Source organism: Hyperoodon ampullatus (assembly GCF_949752795.1).
Source record: "Hyperoodon ampullatus genome assembly, chromosome: 13".
Taxonomy (NCBI): Eukaryota; Metazoa; Chordata; class Mammalia; order Artiodactyla; family Ziphiidae; genus Hyperoodon; species Hyperoodon ampullatus.
In genome coordinates this window covers 26,509,141-26,527,594 of record NC_136926.1, presented here as the reverse complement: position 1 = coordinate 26,527,594, position 18,454 = coordinate 26,509,141, and the positions used below count along the sequence as shown (strand labels likewise).

General features: G+C 59.5%; 2 protein-coding genes across 3 annotated transcripts in view; both read left to right on the top strand.

The window, feature by feature from the left end:
- Positions 1 to 1,189: 1,189 nt before the first annotated feature.
- Positions 1,190 to 12,347, top strand: MMP11 (matrix metallopeptidase 11; the record flags this gene model as incomplete). Its single annotated transcript, XM_079718096.1, has 8 exons — positions 1,190 to 1,300; positions 6,416 to 6,645; positions 7,549 to 7,692; positions 7,773 to 7,906; positions 8,049 to 8,290; positions 8,408 to 8,624; positions 9,322 to 9,579; positions 10,446 to 12,347. The coding sequence occupies 8 exons, from the start codon at positions 1,190 to 1,192 to the stop codon at positions 10,577 to 10,579; spliced, it is 1,470 nt and encodes a 489-aa protein (XP_079574222.1). The 3' UTR covers positions 10,580 to 12,347.
- The window catches only part of SMARCB1 (SWI/SNF related BAF chromatin remodeling complex subunit B1), a 24,617-nt gene continuing 18,404 nt past the window's right edge, over positions 12,242 to 18,454 (top strand). The window contains exons 1-3 of one of the 2 annotated variants that reach the window (XM_079718098.1): positions 12,242 to 12,704; positions 16,425 to 16,563; positions 18,086 to 18,215. In XM_079718098.1, the coding sequence (XP_079574224.1) occupies positions 12,612 to 12,704; positions 16,425 to 16,563; positions 18,086 to 18,215 (362 nt within the window). In that variant the 5' untranslated portion in view covers positions 12,242 to 12,611. The remainder of the gene's footprint in view (positions 12,705 to 16,424; positions 16,564 to 18,085; positions 18,216 to 18,454) is intronic. The other variant, XM_079718097.1, reaches the window with a different exon arrangement.

The following is an 18,454-nucleotide window of genomic DNA, read 5'->3' as shown; positions in this document are numbered from 1 at the left end:
TGAAGTAGGCATTTCAATTTTTAAAAGTAAATCACTTTAAAGAAAAAGATGGCAAACAGCCCAGGTAGTAAAAATCACTGCTGTCTTTCCTCTCCTTGCCCTCTAGGGGTCTCTGTAGAGCCTCCCTGGAGAGGCTGTGAAGGCTCCCCGGACTGGGACCCGGAGGGAGGGCTGAGTCAGCCGGTGTCCCTCTCCTCCCCCTCCCCACACCGCCTCCCCCCTTCTTAGGCCCAGGATGGGTGCCCACAGCCTCACACTGAGGCAGCTCAGCACCCCGCCCACCAGGACGGGAGCCACCGCCTGTGTCCTGGCTCCCCAGCATTACCCATGATGGAGCGGATTGCCTGGCAAGGTGGTGAAGTCCCTGGTCATCACAGGGAGTATATGAGCCTGGAGGATCCCTTCCAGCGTGTGGTCATCACCCCCTCCTCTGATTCTCACCTACTTATCCTCGGTCTCAGGAGTCTGGGCCCCCAGTGCCCCACTCAGACAATGCCTCCCATGGCTTTCTGACCGTACCCTCCCTCCAGCTAACCAGCTAGAGGGCCTTCTGACCCCTCCGCCTGCCTGCTGGTTTGGAAAAGCCTGATCTCGTCCCTCCCTCTTAGGGCTTCAGTTTCCCCATCTATAATTGCCTATGGTTCTGCGCCAGCCGCCACCATATGCCTCAGTTTCCTCTGGGGCACATTTTAATATCCCTTTCCTCACAGGGGCTATAGTGCCATCTTCCAGATGGATCAGCTGAGGCTCTGAGGAGTGGCAGAACTTGCCCGTGGGTACCGCCACCTGTCACAGGCTAACAGGAGGTCAGAGGTCAAGGCCCCAGGGAGACCAGCTAGGGATGCGCCTTCCAAAGGTGGCCTGGTCAAGGGAGGGGGAGTGAAACGCGGCTCCTCTCAGACTCTCCACCGCATCGGGGAAACTGAGGCCCGGAGCAGCACCAGCTGGCCAGGGTCCCCCAGCACCAGGCCCCTGAGACCGCAGGGCCGGCCCGCCCGGGAAGGACTGGGTCCGCGGGCCGGCCCCCGCCTGGCCAGCCCTCCCCGCCCACCTCCCCCACCCTGGCCGCCAGCACGGGGCGAGTGCAGAACAAAAGACGCGGGGGCGGGGCCGGGCGGGCGGGGGCGGGGCGGAGGCTATAAGGGGCGGCGGCCGGCGCGGCCCAGCAGGCCCAGCAGCCCCGGGGCGGATGGCTTGGGCCGCCCGGCTCCGCGGCGCGGCCCCGCGCGCCCTCCTGCTCCCGCTGCTGCTGCTGCTGCTCCCGCCGCCGCCGCTGCTGGCCCGGGCCCCGCGGTCGCCGGTGAGTGCCCGCCGCCGGCTGGCCGCCCCCCGCCGAGGGGCGCCGGGCACGCGGGCTGGGCCCGGTGGCCGAGCTGGACCCACGGGGATGCCCGGGGTGGCTCGGCGCGGCCCGTTACCCGAAAAGCTGTCTGGGTCCCTGGGGGGCGTGATAGATAGTGAGCTTCCCGTCCCTGGAGGTGTGCAAGTGGAGCCTGCGCCGGGATCGCTCAGGCTGGTGAGCGGGACTCCGCGCCCCACTCCCAGCTCTGGGACGTGCTCCTCGGCGCCCCGGCCGAGATACTGGGGTGTGTGTTGGGGGAGGTACAGCGGGAGTGGCTACAGGGCCCCCTATTTACTGCAGGGACAAAGCCCATCAGGTCTCAGGCTGGCGTCAGCCTCCAGATGTGTGGCCTCCGTGAGCACACCTCCAGGCTGGAGGGTTAAGGAAGCGCTGGGGAGGGCAGCCGGTGCCGGGGAAATGGGGTCTGAGCCTGGAGGAGGCGCCACCACCTGGCACCTGAGAGTGGCGATATTGGGGAGCGTGGAGCCAGGAGGCAGCATGAGTGTGAGAGCTAGTGTGTGTTATATGAGTTGGGTGAGAAAGAAGGGGCCGAGAGCAGGGAGTCGAGACCCTCAGAGAGCAGGGGGTAGGGTCAGACAGGGAAGGGAGAGGAAGGTGTGATAGGGAGAGGAAGGAGGTCCCGGCATGTGTGACAGCCTGTGTGTGCCTGGGAAAACTGCACCCTCCCCTCCGGCTGGCGCTTGGGGGGGACCAGTCCCAGGGGCGGCCAGGTGGGCCTGGGGTTACAGCCTGGGCAACTGCAGACCCAGAGCCCGCTGGGTACCCAGCCCACTCAGACGCCCAGCTGAGCATCCAGCCAGCCCAGGCAGGGATGGGAGCATTAGGGGGGTGGCAGGTAGAGTCCAGTGAGGAGGGAGATCTGGCCAGGCTGGGCCCCTCTGTCCAGCCACGCCAGCTCTGCCCTCCCCTGCCCTGACTATAGGAGCAGGAGAGGACAGAAGGGGTGGTGGGCACCTCAGTGCAGGGACCCTGCCTCTTTCCCAGCCCCTCCTGGTCCCCTAGACCTTGGGGCAGAGTCAGAAATCACCCTGGGTAGCTGTTGAATCCATGGGGTTTGGGTATGGGAGAGACCTGGGTTTGAACCACGTGACCCTAGGTGAGCCCTCTGGAGCCTCAGCACCCCCGACCCCAGTCTTGTCTGGGTGGGTGGGAGGCAACAGTGCCCACTGCTGGGCTGCAGAGTATATGAGGTGAGGCCAGGAGAGGGCTCAGCCAGGCACACTGGAGACATTGTCACCTGCAGCTGCTACTTTGCTGCTTGTGCAGGGTCAATCGGGTCTGGGTCTGAGCTGGGCCGTTGTCTGTCACGCTGCAGATATGCAGGGAGCATTTGGGGTCGCCTCCGATGTGTTTATCCCCGGACTGCTGTTGGCAGGGCCAGAAAAGCTCTGTAAATATTTATCCATCCCAGTTCACAGCCTTCAGGGTTGATGAAAGCCCCGCCGCCCAGTGGGGTGGACGCTGCCTTCCCTTCTGGAGCCAGCGGGGGAGGTGGGGGGAGATGGACCTGCCTGCCCACTAGCAGTGTGACTTGGGCAGGTTGCTTGATCTCTCTGAGCCTCAGGGGGCATAGAATGGCGTGGTGATGCTCCGTGCCTTCCTCACAGTCTAACCAAATGCCCTCCCCTCAGGGTCACCTCCTGCCCACAGTAGAGAGAGTAGCTATGAGTAACTGTCCCGCTGGACCAACAGCAAACAGGCCCAGAGAGGGGCACACCCGGCCTGGCCTTACCCAGCACTTTCCAGTCTGGGGTCTTCCCTCACCTCCCCTCTGCTAGGTACCTCCCATTTTCCTAATTGGAGGTTGACCCAGGGGCTGACCCCAAGCCTCTAGCTCAGCCAGAAGGCTGAGTTCCCCAAGAAATTCCTCGAGTATGTTTGAGGCTGTGGTTTGGTGCCCGCCAGAGAAGGGTGGGGTGAGGGAGCTGTGCACCCTCCCTAGGGCAGGCTGAGGGAGGCCGCTGGCCAAGGAGGAGGCAGACCTTCTCCAAAGAGGCGCATTTCTCAGGAATGTGGGTTTTGGAGACAGGCCAGAGCTGGGGGGATGTGGGGCTATGGGTGGGGAGGCATGAACCCCAGATCTAGGCCCAGCTCTTGGCTGACTTGCTGTGTGACCCTGAGCCAAGACCTTGACCTCTCTGGGCTCTGTTTCTTCCCCTGGGAAATGGGGTGATACCTGCTCCCCAATCCCCCAGGGCTGTAGATGAGGCCAGGCGTGGTCTATGCCCACCCCCCACCTCACTGCCTCCCAGCTGCCCTGGGGGGACTGGCACACCCATCTGAGGAATCAGGTTGCTGCGTGCCAGGCCTTGCAGCTAGGGAGGGCCCCTGGCCCCAGGCCGGAAAGGACTTGGGAAGAGAGAGTGCAGGAGGTCGGCAGGGCAGGGAGCATGTGTCCTATCCCAGCAATGGGAAACTGAGGCCAAGAGCCCTTAAATGGTGGGCTCCAAGAAAAAGACCCCACTTCCCAGGGGCCTTGATCCTAGTGCCTCCTGCTCATTCGCTCTCCAGTACCAATGAACGTGATGTGGGCGGGGAGCAAGAGGCCCCTGGCTTGTGGGTGGACCCAGCACGAGTCACTCTTCCTCTCTGGGCCTGAGAGCTCCCTTCTAGCTGCAACTCCTTTGTTACGATTTAAAGTCTGGAAACTTCAGGGGAGCTGTAGGGAATTGGGTGGAGCAGATTCCCAGGTGTGGGAGGGGAGGGCCCACGGGGCAAGAAGCCAGACCAGGAAGAGGCTTTTCTCTGCCGCCAGACACTGCAGCGGGCATTACAGATGGAGGTCATTTAGCCCTTTGCCATGGCACCATTCCCATTTGACAGATAGGAAAGTCGAGGCTAAGAGAGGACAGTGACTTGCCCAGGGTCACTCCATCCAGGGTCTCCACATCACAGAACTGGGCCTTCTGAATCTCAGCCCGTGGCTCTTCCTGCTACACTGACAGTCCCATGATCCAGGGGTCCTCGTGGGGGATCCATGAGGACTTGGTGCCTTGTGGGGGCAGGAAAGAAAGGCACACCCACCCTCCCTCTGTGGCTGGCTGCTCAGGCTTCACTGGGGGGAGGAGCTGTCTGCTCATGGGCATAAACAGAGCTTGCAGGCTGGGCTCTGGGCTGTTTGGGGCTCCCAGGAACGACACAGCCCTGGCCTTCCTGGGGAGGGTCCTCAGACCCTGGCCAGGGTTGGGGGGAAGGAATCTATTTATCCTGGAGGTCTATGGGCTAGACCTTCCTGGGGAGGGGAAGGTGCAGGCCGTCATGGCTTGTCACATAAGTCTGGGGTCCACATCCTTGATGTGAGACCTGGCATGCGTATCCTCCCCAACTTATGCCGGGGATGGGGGTGGGGAGGTTCAGTGAACCTGCCTCCAGAGTGCCTGGGAAGTGGCAGGTGCTTAATCATTTCCCCTTCCTTCTCTTCTGTCATCAAGGTGAGGCCAGCCTGGGTCCCTCCTCCAGGGGTAGGGTGACCCCAGCCTGAAGAGCAGAGCAGAGTAGCAAGTAGGGGGTGGGCTGTGAGTGCAGACAGCCCACCACCTGCCAGCTGTGCCCCCCACAAGTTGTTTAACTTCTCTGGGCTCCGGGTCCTCACCTGAGAAATGGGGATGATGACTGCACAGATGGTGGGAGGTCCCATCAGGGGCTGAGAGCGTGTCCGTGGAGCAGTTGGCAGCGTCCTAGCCTAGATACGGGTAAGCTGTAACAGCCATCAGTACTTAGTACTGGCACACTCAGTATGGCTGGGCTCTGTCAGGTGATCAGCCATTCAAGAAGCAACTCTGAAATGGGGAAAACTGGCCCAGGGCCTCACACCCCAGAAGCTCCAGGTGTCTAGACGACCCCTTCATCATGGGGAGTCCTTGGGGGTTGAGTGGCTCCAGGGGGTTGAGTTCTTGGTGGCTCTGGAATCGGGAGCTGGGGGGGTTAGGATGCTCATCAGAACTCTGGGGCACCCAGGGCCTGGGAGAGCCGCCAGAGGCTGAGGCCGAGGGTGGGGCCTGGGTGGCCCAGCTCCCACCCCAAATATGGCTGTGGGGAGGCCACAGCGGCCCTGACCAGACAGGCCCAGACTAGACAGGCGCTGAGTCTCTCAGCAGACGGCACTGCTCTGTGCCTCTCCCTCAGCTTTACTGTGTCCCAAGCCGGGCCTTCGCCCCCTGCCTGGGATGCCAGAGTCCTCACCTGGCCTGGCCATGCCCTTGCTGGGTGACCCCGCCGGGTCTCTCTACCTCTCTGAGCTTCTGTTTTTTCCATGCATGAGAACTGCAACCTCCATCCTGGGACTCTCAGAGGGTGGGAGCTCCAGGTCAGAATCACTGTTGCTGGTCCAGGGGCTCTGGCATGGTGGGGCTGGGTGTCTGGTAACTGTCTGCCCCCCATACCCCCGTGGAGGGGGCAAACAGAGCACATCTAGCCCGGCCGTGTACCCAGCCCTGGCAGGGCGTGAGCAAGACTGCCCCCAGCAATCAGATCTCAGTTCCCGGTGCCCTTCGCACTTTGTATGCACTGCCTGGTTCATCCTCAGATCCACGCTCTGGGGAAGTATCGTTCCTGTTTGTCAGGTGAGCAAATTGAGGCAGAACTGCAGCCCCTCCACGCTGGGGAGTGGCTGCAGTGGCTGTCCTGGGCAGGAGCCAGCTCATGTAACTGGAGAGGGCAGAGTGGGGAGGTGGAAAGGTATCTGCTGGGGGGGTGGAGGGGGAGTTTCCCTGGCCTTTCCTTGGAAGCTTTGTGGGGTCCCTTCCTGGGTGTGTGTGAAGAGTACAGTCAGGGCTGCACCCCGACCCAGTCCTCACCAGCCCAAATGGCAGGAGTAGGTGCCCGGCAGCCCAGGCCCTCCACAAGGGGGCAGGAGGCGGTAGGAGGCCTTGGAATCAGCATCTGGACGCCAGTCAGCCTGCGCCAAAGGGCCCTACTGCGTGACGGCCTCAGCTTGGCCACTGACACGGCCAGCTGGAGTCAAGTGAGGGTGCGCCGACCGTCCACACCTCTGACCATGGGCCACCAGGACCCAAGGCCTGAGCAGGCCCCTGCATCCTCTCTCCTGCACAGGATGCCCACCTCCGCCACCCAGTGAGGAGGGGGCCGCAGCCCTGGCGTGAAGCTCCTCCCAGCAGCCTGGCACCTGCCCCGACCGCCCAGGAGGCCCCTCAGCCTGCCACCGGCCCCAGACCTCCCCGCTGCGGCGTGCCTGACCCGCTGGACGGGCCGAGCGCCCACAACCGACAAAAGCGGTTCGTGCTGTCAGGCGGACGCTGGGAAAAGAAGGACCTCACCTACAGGTAGGGCCAGGGACTGCGAGCAGGCTCTCGCCCTCCACCTACCGCCCTCACCCTGCTTCTTGAGACACACTTGTGCCAGATCCCCATGGTAACAGGCTGGTGTATCCACTGGCCCCCGAGCCCCCTGGGTCAACACCCCAAACCCACACTTAGATGCCCACACAGATGGTACCCCCTGTACCCATGCCCTCCCTCAGCAGAGGAGTCTCAGCACATGCCTGGTCACACCGTAGACATGTGGGGACACAGCCTTCAGTCAGCCAGGCAGCCTCTGTGGGGATGCACTAAGGGCCAGGTCCTGGGATTCTGTGGTGAATGAGGCAGACACGGCCCCTCCTCTCAGCGAGCTAGGTGCTATCCACACTGGGTTCATATCTATCGCTGCAACTTGGGATCCGAGCAGGTAGGGAGCAGCAGTGGCAGGACAGGTAATAGCTCAGGTGACCTGAGGTCCCTCAGGGTGATGCAGTGGGGCTCATCCTGGGAGAGAAGGTGTGAATACTGGTGTGGTGCCCCGAGGCATTGGAGCTGAGACTGCTGGGGGCTCCGGAAATGTCCTGGGTGGGGAGCTGGGAACCAGGAGGGGGCAGGTCTAGGGCCCAACGTCTCCCCACAGTGAGCAGTATAGTCAGGTCTAGAAGGTGGGCCTCGGGGCTCCTGGTCCTGTGTTCTTTCCACCCAATGCAGATACCCATGGGCACCTGAGGACATAAACCCACACAAAGATGTGCCCATGTGGCAGAGGGACTGGTGTGCCACACCTGAGGCCCAGGGCACACCTGGCCTGTGTCGTGCATGCCTGCTTCCCCACTGAGCAGCATCCAGGGGCAACTCCTGGCCCAAGAGCCATCAGGGGCTGACGCTGCCCCATGAGCCAGGTCCAGGCCCCTCCTCCTCCCCCAGGATCCTCCGGTTCCCATGGCAGCTGGTGCGGGAACAGGTGCGGCAGACAGTGGCAGAGGCCCTACAGGTATGGAGTGATGTGACGCCACTCACCTTTACCGAGGTGCACGAGGGCCACGCTGACATCATGATCGACTTCACCAGGTGAGCCAGTGGCCGGGGACCCCTCTAGGAATGAGCCCCACCCATCAGCAGCCACTGACTCTGCCCCCACTCCCCTGCAGGTACTGGCATGGGGACAACCTGCCGTTTGATGGACCTGGGGGCATCCTGGCCCACGCCTTCTTCCCCAAGACCCACCGAGAAGGGGATGTCCACTTCGACTATGACGAGACCTGGACAATCGGGGACAACCAGGGTATGGGCTGGGGACCCACTTTCCAGATGGGGCTACTGAACATCATAGAGAATGGGGACTTGCCGAGGTCCCTGAGCTGGGCCCGCAGCTCAGTGTCTTGCTGCAGGAGCTCGGGGATTGCTGGGCTATCTCCCTTTTCCAGGCACAGACCTCCTGCAGGTGGCAGCCCACGAATTTGGCCATGTGCTCGGGCTGCAGCACACGACAGCTGCTAAGGCCCTCATGTCCCCTTTCTACACCTTCCGATACCCGCTGAGCCTCAGCCCGGATGACCGCAGGGGCATCCAGCACCTCTACGGCCGGCCTCGGCTAGCCCCCACCTCTAGGCCCCCAGACCTGGGCCCCAGGGCCGGGGTGGACACCAACGAGATTGCACCACTGGAGGTGAGGCCCAGGAGGGTGGGGAGGCAGGAGGTGAGGCCCTGCTTCCAGCCCCGACCCCCACTGCTGGCCTCTGTGGCTCCAGTGCAGGCTCTTTCTGACCCTTCCCTCCTACCCCAGCCAGACGCCCCACCAGATGCCTGCCAGGTCTCCTTTGATGCGGTCGCCACCATCCGCGGCGAACTCTTCTTCTTCAAGGCAGGCTTTGTATGGCGGCTGCGCGGGGGCCGGCTGCAGCCCGGCTACCCTGCGCTGGCCTCGCGCCACTGGCAGGGGCTGCCCACCTCCGTGGATGCAGCCTTCGAGGATGCCCAGGGCCACATCTGGTTCTTCCAAGGTGAGTGGGGGCTGGAGGTCACCCTTCAGGAATATCATGGCCAAGGGTAGGGACAGATGGCAGATATGATGAACAGATGGAGGGTGCCCCGAACTCTTGGGGCCAAGGAAGAGTATGGCTCACTCCTCTGGGCACAGCTGGGAGACTTCCTAGAGGAAGCGGCTATCGAGGTTGGAGTAGAATTGAAGGTATCACACCCCATGGAGCATGTGTGATTATTACCCCTGGTCTAGAGACGAGGCTCCGGGGCTCAGAGGTGGTGAAGTGACCTGCATGAGGGCACAGCTTGGAAAAGGCAGAGAGGGATGTGATCTGGGTCTGGCAGAGACGAGAGCCTGGAGCATTGCACGCGGCAGGGACTTCACAAGGGCCCAGCTAGGGCCTGCTGTGGCAGGGCTGGGCCCAGGGCTGGGCAGCAGGTGCCTGTCCGGGGCAGCCAAGTGCAGGGAAGGAGTGGGAGCCAAGGCGGCCACTCTGCTGCTTAGAGTAAACTTCCCCACGTGTACCTCCCAGTGCCTGCATTGCCCAATGTCCTACTCGGGGGTGGGGGGTGCCAAGCAGGCATTGCTGGCCTTCATGTTTTACGGACAAGGAAACTGAGGCTGGGAAAGTCCGTGGCCATGGTGGTGGCTGGGCGGGTCCACAGTGGCTGGATGTGGCAGTTGGGCAGCTTGTTGCAGCCTCCACTCTCTAACAGGAGCTCAATACTGGGTATACGATGGTGAGAAGCCAGTCCTGGGCCCCGCGCCCCTCTCTGAGCTGGGCCTACTGGGGTCCCTGGTCCACGCCGCCCTGGTCTGGGGCCCCGAGAAGAACAAGATCTACTTCTTCCAAGGCGGAGACTACTGGCGCTTCCACCCCAGCACCCGCCGTGTGGACAGCCCCGTGCCCCGCCGGGCCACCGACTGGCGAGGGGTGCCCTCTGAGATCGACGCTGCCTTCCAGGATGCTGACGGTGCGCTGGGGGTGGGGTGGCTGGGGGAAGCGGGGTGGTGGCTGCATCTCCCACCGGTGGTGGCTGGGCATCAGCTCTCATTGCGGGTCCTCTGCCTGGCGAACTCCCTCTCTACCCCCTCCTTGTGCCAGGGCAGTGCTAGACCCCTGTGCTGCTGATGAGGAGACTGAGGGCCAGAGAGGTGCAAGGACTTGCCGAGGTCCCTCGGTCGTGCCTGGTGAAGTAACTGCTGCTTGCTGAGGGCCAACGAGGCTCTGGGCACAGTGCTGAGCTCTGTACACGTCTCATGCGATTTCCCGATGTAGCATCTATTATGAACCCAGTTTCCAGAAAAGCAAACAGAGATTCAGGTGGTGAGGTACCTAACTGGGGCCACCAAGGTGGACAGAGCCAGGACCTCCACCCAGGCAATCCCTGCTCCTAGCCAAGAGCCACCTGCCTCCTGTGATCTTGAAGCACTAGATCTGGGACTCACAGTGCAGCGCTCTCTCCCATGTCCCCCCTTTGCTTCTGTGCTCCCCCACATCGGGACCTGCTGGGAGAGCTGTCCTGTAGTGGCCTTGGGCTCCTGGGCTCCAGGTCGCCAGTGTCCCCCATCTGACTCAAGGCACAGGAGAGGTGGTGAGAGGGGCGAGATTTGCTTTCCTGAGAGGCAGGAGTTGGGCCTCCGAGGCTCTGGCCTCTGTCAGGCTGGGTGGTAGCTCAGACCAGACCCTGGGGCAGGCAGAAGGGCTTGCCCAAAGGGAGGTTTTGGAAGGGACACCCTGGGGTCTACAGGTTTCAAGGAACTCAGCAGTGGCCAAGGTCTGCCCACTGGGACTTGCCCCTGTGTCCACTCGCCCCGCCTGACCCTCCTGTCTCCTCAGGCTATGCCTACTTCCTGCGTGGCCGCCTCTACTGGAAGTTTGACCCTGTGAAGGTGAAGGCCCTGGAGGGCTTCCCCCGCCTCGTGGGCCCCGACTTCTTTGGGTGTACCGAGCCTGCCAATACTTTCCGCTAACCACGGCTTGGATGTCCTCAGGGCCCCTAACCCCTGCCAGGACACCGACATCGGCTGGAGACTATGGTCATCTTTGTGGCTGTGGGCACTGGGCACGGCACGGAGCCGTGCCTACTGGGGGTGGGGGTGGGGGCGAGCACTGCCATCAGGACTGCAGGGAGGGCCGCGCGGGTCGTGGCCACTGCCAGTGACTGCCTCAGACTGGGCAGGGCGGCTCCGGCATTAAGGGTGAGGGTGGCCTCAGGCCAGCTCCACCCAACCTGTGCAGGTCACAGTCAAACCCAGCTGCCCTGGGTCTCTGTCCCCATCCTTCAGGGTAGCACCTCAGCAGGGCTGGGGGAGTTGGAGCCCTCACTGTCCTGGCTGTGGGGTCCCACAGGGTGCTGGCATGTGGGTCCCAGGGCACTGTGCCTTCTGTCTTTTCCTGAGAAGTCAGCTCTGGTAGGTGCTTGGAACTGGCTGCCTTCCAGTTGGTGGTTCTGGAGACCTGTTCCCCAGGATCCAGGGTGCAAGGGCCAGGCAGCTGGGGAGGGGGGTGCTTTCTGCCAGAGACCCTGGGACCTGGAGGCCCCAACATACCTCAATCCTATCACGGGTCGGATCCTCTCCAGCCCTCACCCCACACCAAGCCCTCCAAAGCCATGTAAATGTGTACAGTGTGTATAAAGCCTTTTCTTTCTTTCTTTCTTTCTTTTTTTTTTTTTTACTGAGGACTGTCATTAAACATGGTCATTTTCTACCTGCCTGCCTGGGGTGTCTCTGTGACTGCAAGGCCAGGATGGGGGGAGAGCTGGGCCAGGGAGGTGGGAAGCCTGGCTGGGGACCTGCTCTGCCCTGGGAGCCAGGGTTGCAGCCCACCCCACCCCCAAGCCCCTGGTCCTCGGGGCCGGGTGCCCTGCTTAGGGCTCCTCCTCATCTTGCTGGGTGCCTGGAGTGGCTTTATAATCTGTTCCCTGCCTCCCCAATGGCCCCTCATACCCTCCTCCACCAAGTGGTGGTCACTCTTTTTGATCATGCCACGCTCCAGCCACTATCCTGCCGCTGTCAAGACACAGAACAAAACTCATGGTTACCACCGCCAAGCATTCCTAACTCTCCAGGGTCTCCTCGCCTGCCACCCAGCCCCACGCGAATGTTCTTCGGAGTGGCACCTACCACGGCTGCCATTTATCAGATGGAACCATAGAAAATTGTCAGCAGTGGGCCGTTTTTTACCTACTGCAATTGTTCAACCGGATACACGGATGCTTTGATGCTTTCCTGTGTGTCAGGCCCCGCTCCAGCTGTAAGCGCCCCAGGGCCTGGCTGTCTGGCTTCAGTGCACCGGGCTTGTGGTAGGCATAAAGCGCAGAGTTAAGGAGGGAATGGAGACGGTCCCCCCGCCCCCGCCAACCCCAGCACTCAGAGGATGCACCAGCCAAACCAAACACCACCTGGGCTTTGAAATCCTGCCAACCCCATCCCCAAAGCCACAGGAACAGTGTGGGCCCGGAGCTGGGATAGCGGTCCCTGAGCCCTCCTATCTGCTCAGCTGCACTGAGTTCTTGGGCCGAGGAAACTGAGGCATATGTGCTTCTGGCCTCCTCCAGGCCGTCAGGCCTCGCCTCGTTCCTCCTCACTGGGCTAAGTTACAGTCCCAGCTGTGAGACTGGGAAGACCACCGCCTGAGTCAGGGCCGCGGTTGCTACTTCTGTCCGTGAGAAATTTTCCCTGGTACCTCCACTTGGGAGGCGACCTGGGAGGAAGAGAAACGGGTCGAGACCCCTTTAAGGGGCACGCGGGGGCGCGCCCGACCTTTTGTTTGGGCGGCAGCGGCGCGCGCGTCAGCGTCAACGCCCGCGCCTGCGCACTGAGTGCGGCCTGGTCGTCTGCTGCGGCGGTGGAGGAGCCCGGCGGCGGCGCAAGCACCCGGCCCGGCTCGGCCAGCCCTTCGCCTCCGGCTTCGGTTTTCCTGGGCTCGGCGCACCCCGGCCCCGCCTCAGCTCTCCTGACCCTCGCAGCCCGATCGTGGCCGCCCGACTCTGCCGCCGCAATGATGATGATGGCGCTGAGCAAGACCTTCGGGCAGAAGCCTGTCAAGTTCCAGCTGGAAGACGACGGCGAGTTCTACATGATCGGCTCTGAGGTAGCCCGCGGCGCGTCCTCTCTCTCCGGGCCCCTGGCCGGCCTGGTCCCCGCGGGAGCTTCGGGGCGGGTCTGCGCGCCGGGAACGCGCGTCTCCATTCATCGCGGCGGAAGGGCGGGCGCGCGCGCGCGTGTACGGCCGGCCAGCGGGGCGTGGTCTGTCTGTCTGGGGGCGCGGTTTGACCGGGGCGTGGTTGAGCAGGCCCCCGCCCCGCGCTCGGCCGCTTGGGTTCACCCGCTGGTGTTGCGGAGTCGGGGACTCGCCCGGCTGCCAGGGCTGCGGCGTCCCGGGGCCCCTGGGCCACGCTGAGTTCCACAGCTCCAGCCGGACACATAGAAACGGGGTGTTATCTTTTGCGACACGTAGGGGGAGATGTTGGACCCCTCACGCGCACCCATCCCACACTGCTGGAGCTGGGATCCTGAAATCATATGTTCGAAACACGGGGCTTAGTGAGGGCTCACCCCCTTCGTGTTCGTGAACTTTGAGGTGGGCGGGGAGTTGTTCTGACCTTTGATTACCAGTGAGGAAACAGGTTGGGAGGAGGATGCTTGCTTTTGGATGGCTAAGGCTGCAGCCCCCGAGTTAGATCTATCAGCAATTCGGAAGCGCTTGACACTTCGGATATCTTGAACTAACTCTGAGTTAGTACCGGGGAAAGAGACTTAAGCCTTTAATCCTTAAATAAAAGTGACTTTTCAGCACTCTGTTGAATCATGTGGATGACTGACTTTAGGAAAACCCTACAACTGGTTCTTCACTGGTAGTTTATACCAAGTATATTAAGTTTTTCCAGATTGCCTGAAACTAGGCCTTTTTGGCAGTCCCCGGTTTGTGTGTGTACATGCACATACACATATATTTTTCAATTATGGATATGCAATTTAGATGTGCAAACACCAAGCAGTAGTGTCTTCCTCATGTAATGAGTTAAGTGCAGATGTTGGAGAGTTAAAGCAGTTACAAATGCCAGCAGTTGCTTCTCTTTGTAGCAGTTTTCAGTATTAGACATTTCATTCCTTTTTTTTTTTCTTTTTTTCCCCCACAATGTTTTTTTTCCATCACAATTGAACATAGTGTGAATGAATTAAGCCTCATGATGGTCACACTGAGGCTTCCAGGACTTCCTGTGATTCCTGGCTTGTCTGAGTTGTATTGAGTTACGAGACCAGTGTTTTCAGTAGCATCAGAACCTTAGTGTTTCCTTTTTTCACCAGTTTTTGTAAAACACAAGGGGCAGGATGCAACACATTTTTCATGTCATCACAAAAATACTACTCTTCAAAGCTAGCTGTGCTGAGGAGGGGAGCCAGTGCCTGCCATCTGCCATAGCTCAGAATGGTCCTCATTGGCCGGTGGGCACAAAGGCAGTGGAGGAGTTTCAGTTTGTGATGATGGACAGGTTGTTTAAAGAAACCTTTACCTGGGACTTCCCTGGTGGCGCTGTGGTTAAGAATCCGCCTGCCAGTGCAGGGGACATGGGTTCGAGCCCTGGTCCCGGAATATCCCACATGCCGTGCAGCAACTAAGCCACGACTACTGAGCCTGCGATCTAGAGCCTGCGAGCCACAATTACTGAGCCCATGTGCTGCAACTACTGAAGCCCACGCGCCTAGAGCCTGTGCTCTGCAACAAGAGAAGCCATCGCAATGAGAAGTCCATGCACCTCAACGAAGAGTAGCCCCTGCTCACTGCCACTAGAGAAAGCCTGCGCGTAGCAACAAAGACCCAATGCAGCCCAAAATAAATTAATTAGTTAATTTAAGAAAAAGAAAGAAAGAAACCTTTACCTGATCTAACGGGCAGGAAGAGCAGTCAGTTTACCATTGGCCCTGAGTCGGTGGTACTTTTGAAAATCAAGCTTGCGTTTATTAGGTGGAGCCCACAGCCAGGTGGGCAGAACGTCAGGAGGCCTGGTTTCAGCTCTGCCTGTGTGTCACTTTTCTCATGTATGTAATGAGATGCTTAGACTAGGTGGTCTCTAAGATCTTCCCCTTAGCACATTTTAGATTCTAGAAAGCTAACTGCAGTCTTTTCTTTCAGCCCTGTTGAGTGAGAACGTTTGTCCTGAGATGCAGTTTATAGAGACCAGGTGGGAGAAGGGAGAGGCAGTTTGCTTTCTGGGGCCTGACTTAACAATCATCAGGCCTTGGGAGGCCTGAGAAGGGTTCGAGGTCAGAGTGCTGTCTACTGATAGCAGCAGCTCCTCTGACAGCATTGGGCAGATGACCCCCAGGCCCCATGCCCTTGGCAAACAGGCACCGTATTCAGAGAGGTGGGCCCGCCAGAGCAACACCCTCAGCACCCCCACACACTTGGGTGTAGCAGCTTTGGGAGGGCATCCACAGCTGCAGTGAGCGTGTCACCCTTCTTCTGCCATCTGCAGGCAGCCGTTGTCACCACGCCAGAGTCACTGCTGAGAGAATCCTAGGAAATCCCCATAACCACACCTTGGTTTTCCATTTGGGAAACCTGGGTCCAGAGGTGGCAAAGGCTGGTTCAGGGAAAACCCAGGAAGGCAGACCTGGTCTCCTAAGCTCTGAAGGGACCTTGGGAAGGGCCTAGGAGTGTGGGAGGTCTGCAGGACCTGCAAAGTAGTAGTGGGGGCATTATAGTCAGTGTCTTTTCAAAAACCTAATGGAAACTATGTGTTTACCCTTGGACGGTAACCACACTCAAGCCAAATAACTCGCATGGGTCTGTGCCCGCAGTGGGGAGCACCAGTGACCCTGTGGCCACTTTCTCTTGCACTGTTCGGCACCCCTAGTTGGGCATCGTGTAAATCTTTGATTCATGAAAAATGGAGAAACTTTTTAAAAATAAATATACTATAATGGGGTAGGTAAGTGGGAAAGTAGTAGAAGTGGTCCTTCGTGGGTGAACCTCACAGTTGATGAACATCTGACAGAGAAGTAGGGAGACCCAGAAAAGGGAAGTGATGCCTGGTCACAGGTGGAGCCAGTACCCACCCAGTCCACCTGCTGTCCCTGGCCATGTGACTCAAGTGTTCGTTTTTGAAGTCAGTGAAACAATGGAGTTTCTTTATAAAAACTTTAGGACTAGATTTCTTTTCATCAAGTAGGTCGTACTTCGAGTATTTGGTACAGGCAAACTGAAGCTATTGTTTGGGGCAGTAATGATTTATATAGCAATCTAAGGATTGCTGATAAGTGCATTTTAAACTCTTTGGAAAATTCCTTTGGTATTTCTGGTTTGAGTTTTGTTACTAAACAAAGCAACAAAGGCCATGGGGGAAATTATCCTGCATCTGTCTAAAATTAAAAGACCTTTTTGGTCTTTATTACATCGTAAAAATATCAAAGTCTTAAGATAAAAGAAAGTCAGAGAGGCCTTACATTTCTGGAAAGTGCCAGCGATCCTTAGTCCAAAATCAGAATCACATCGAGCTTCTTAGTGAGCTCGGGGGGCCTGCCTCCCCAGTGTCTGGTCAGGCCTTTCTGAACTTGGTCCTGTCGTCAGGATGCAGATGTTATTACCCCTGCCAGAGGGACAGATGTAGGCCAGATACGAACTGCTGTTGGACCCCTGATGTCAGCAGAATGTATTTTTACTGCTGCTGGAAGCCTGGCGCCTGGAGGCCTGGGGGCCAAGTCGAGGTGTGTTTGTCTGTCACTCATCCAGCAGAGCCTCTGAGCCAGGGCCCTCCCCTTCCTCGAGGAGCTGCGACCCTCATAATGAGCCTTCTCGCTTTACTCATAGGTGGGAAACTACCTCCGTATGTTCCGAGGTTCTCTGTACAAGAGATACCCCTCGCTCTGGAGGCGACTAGCCACTGTGGAAGAGAGGAAGAAAATAGTTGCATCGTCACATGGTAAAAAAACAAAACCTAACACTAAGGGTGCGTCTTCACGAGGGTTTGTAAACCTGTTTCAAAACCACTCGCTTATGTCATGAAGATAAAACGTTTTCACTCTGGAGCGTCTTCACGGCAGCCCTGACCTTAAGGTGATGGAGCATCCTGGAGGCCCCCCTGGAGCGGGTGGTCCTCCGTCAGGGTTGGTCAGGCTCAGGTGTTGGCAGCAGGCGGTGGGCGGAGGGGGCGGGGCCAGGGCGGAGAGGGTGTTGTGAAGACCGCTGGTCTGAAAACGTTTTAGGAATGCTGTGATGCTCTACCATCTGCCTTGGGCGTGTTGCCATCGTCACCCTCCATGCGCCCGGGCGGCGGGGGGCCGCCCCAGCCCCCGCTCCCCTCAGGCTTTCACCGCTTCGCTTCCCAGCGCACATGCTTCCCAGCGCACATCCATCGTGTGGCACTTGGTTCTGGCAGTCGGTCTGCTGGCGCTCGTGTGCATGTCCCGCTTGGGGCTGTGGGGCGCTGCCACCCGACCCGGGAGGGCGGGCAGAGGGTGCTCCTCATCTCTGAGCTGGGGAGAGGCCCTGTGCCTCTGGGCTTGGTCGAAGCTTCCTTCCCTTTGGCAGGGCTGCCTGGCGGAGCTGGCCCGGGCCTCGTGTGCATGTGCCCGCGTGCGTGCGCGTCCCCCGTTTGCGTGCGTGCGCCCGTTTGCGTGCGTGTGCCCGCGTCCCTGTGTGTGTGCACGTGCTCTTTGCGGTCTGTCCCGTGCCGGTTCGTCTGTAAGCCCTGCGTTGGTCTCGTCTACCATGTTCTTTTAATGCAGGAGCCGGAGCTGCTTTCCTATGCGCTGCTGTAACTTTTCACTCCTCCCTCCCGCGCTTTCCAAAGCCTCCCTGGTCCTCCCTCCACCCCAGTGGAGCGCCAGTCACTAACCAGTGCGTCCCCAGCTGCGCTTGCCCCTTGGAAGCCTTGGCGACCCTTCGGCCTCGCGCTCGGGAGACTCTTTCCTGTAACCATCTGTCTCTCCAGCAGGCTTCCTAGGCGAGCTGTGGTCGAACTGTCTAGAACTCCCCGCTCCCGGGCAGCTCGCATCCACTGGCGCTGGGCCAGGAATTCCTGTTTGGTGTACAGCAGCTCTTTCCAACTCTCTGGGCTCTTGTTTTAAAAGAAAAATGTTTCTCATCACCCATTTCATCTCCACCTTGCTTCGTGTCGTGGACTGCAGCGGTGTCAGACCTCTTCCCACTGGCGGTGTCACTCTGGAGCCTTCCTTTCCCCGAGAGGCTCTGCGGGCTGAGCTGCCCATGGGCGTACCCTGTGCCTGGAGCCAGTGCTCCTCCCGGGACACGTTAGTCCCCGTCCATCCAGGGAGTGCTGACCCGGGAGGGCCTCTAGAGAAAGCCAGGGTCCAGACCGCCCCTTTGGAAGAGGCCAGCATTGGGCAGTAGTGAGGTTGACACCCGCTTTTCCACCTCCTGCATGTGAGGACCTCAGTGCGCTGCATCTCCTGGCTGCTGCTGCTCACTGCCCTCCCGCAGGGTGACCGCAGCCGCATCTCTGGTTGCAGATCATGGATACACGACCCTGGCCACCAGCGTAACTCTGTTAAAAGCCTCCGAGGTGGAAGAGATTCTGGATGGCAACGATGAGAAGTACAAGGCCGTATCCATCAGCACGGAACCCCCCACCTACCTCAGGTACTGCACCCTCAGGCTCGGCTCGCTCTCGGGACACCCACGGGTATTTTTCTCATGCTCTGGAACCAAAATACTTTTCAGCAATTTACCCACTGTGTTTACAGGTCGTCTTAGCCAGGCTTCGAAGTTTTTTCTGACTTTGGAACTTCTAAGAAACATAAGTCAAGTCTTGGGTTCTGGAGAGTCATTAAGAATGCTTTGAAAGTGGGATTCACTAATCTGTCAGAACAATTAGTGGC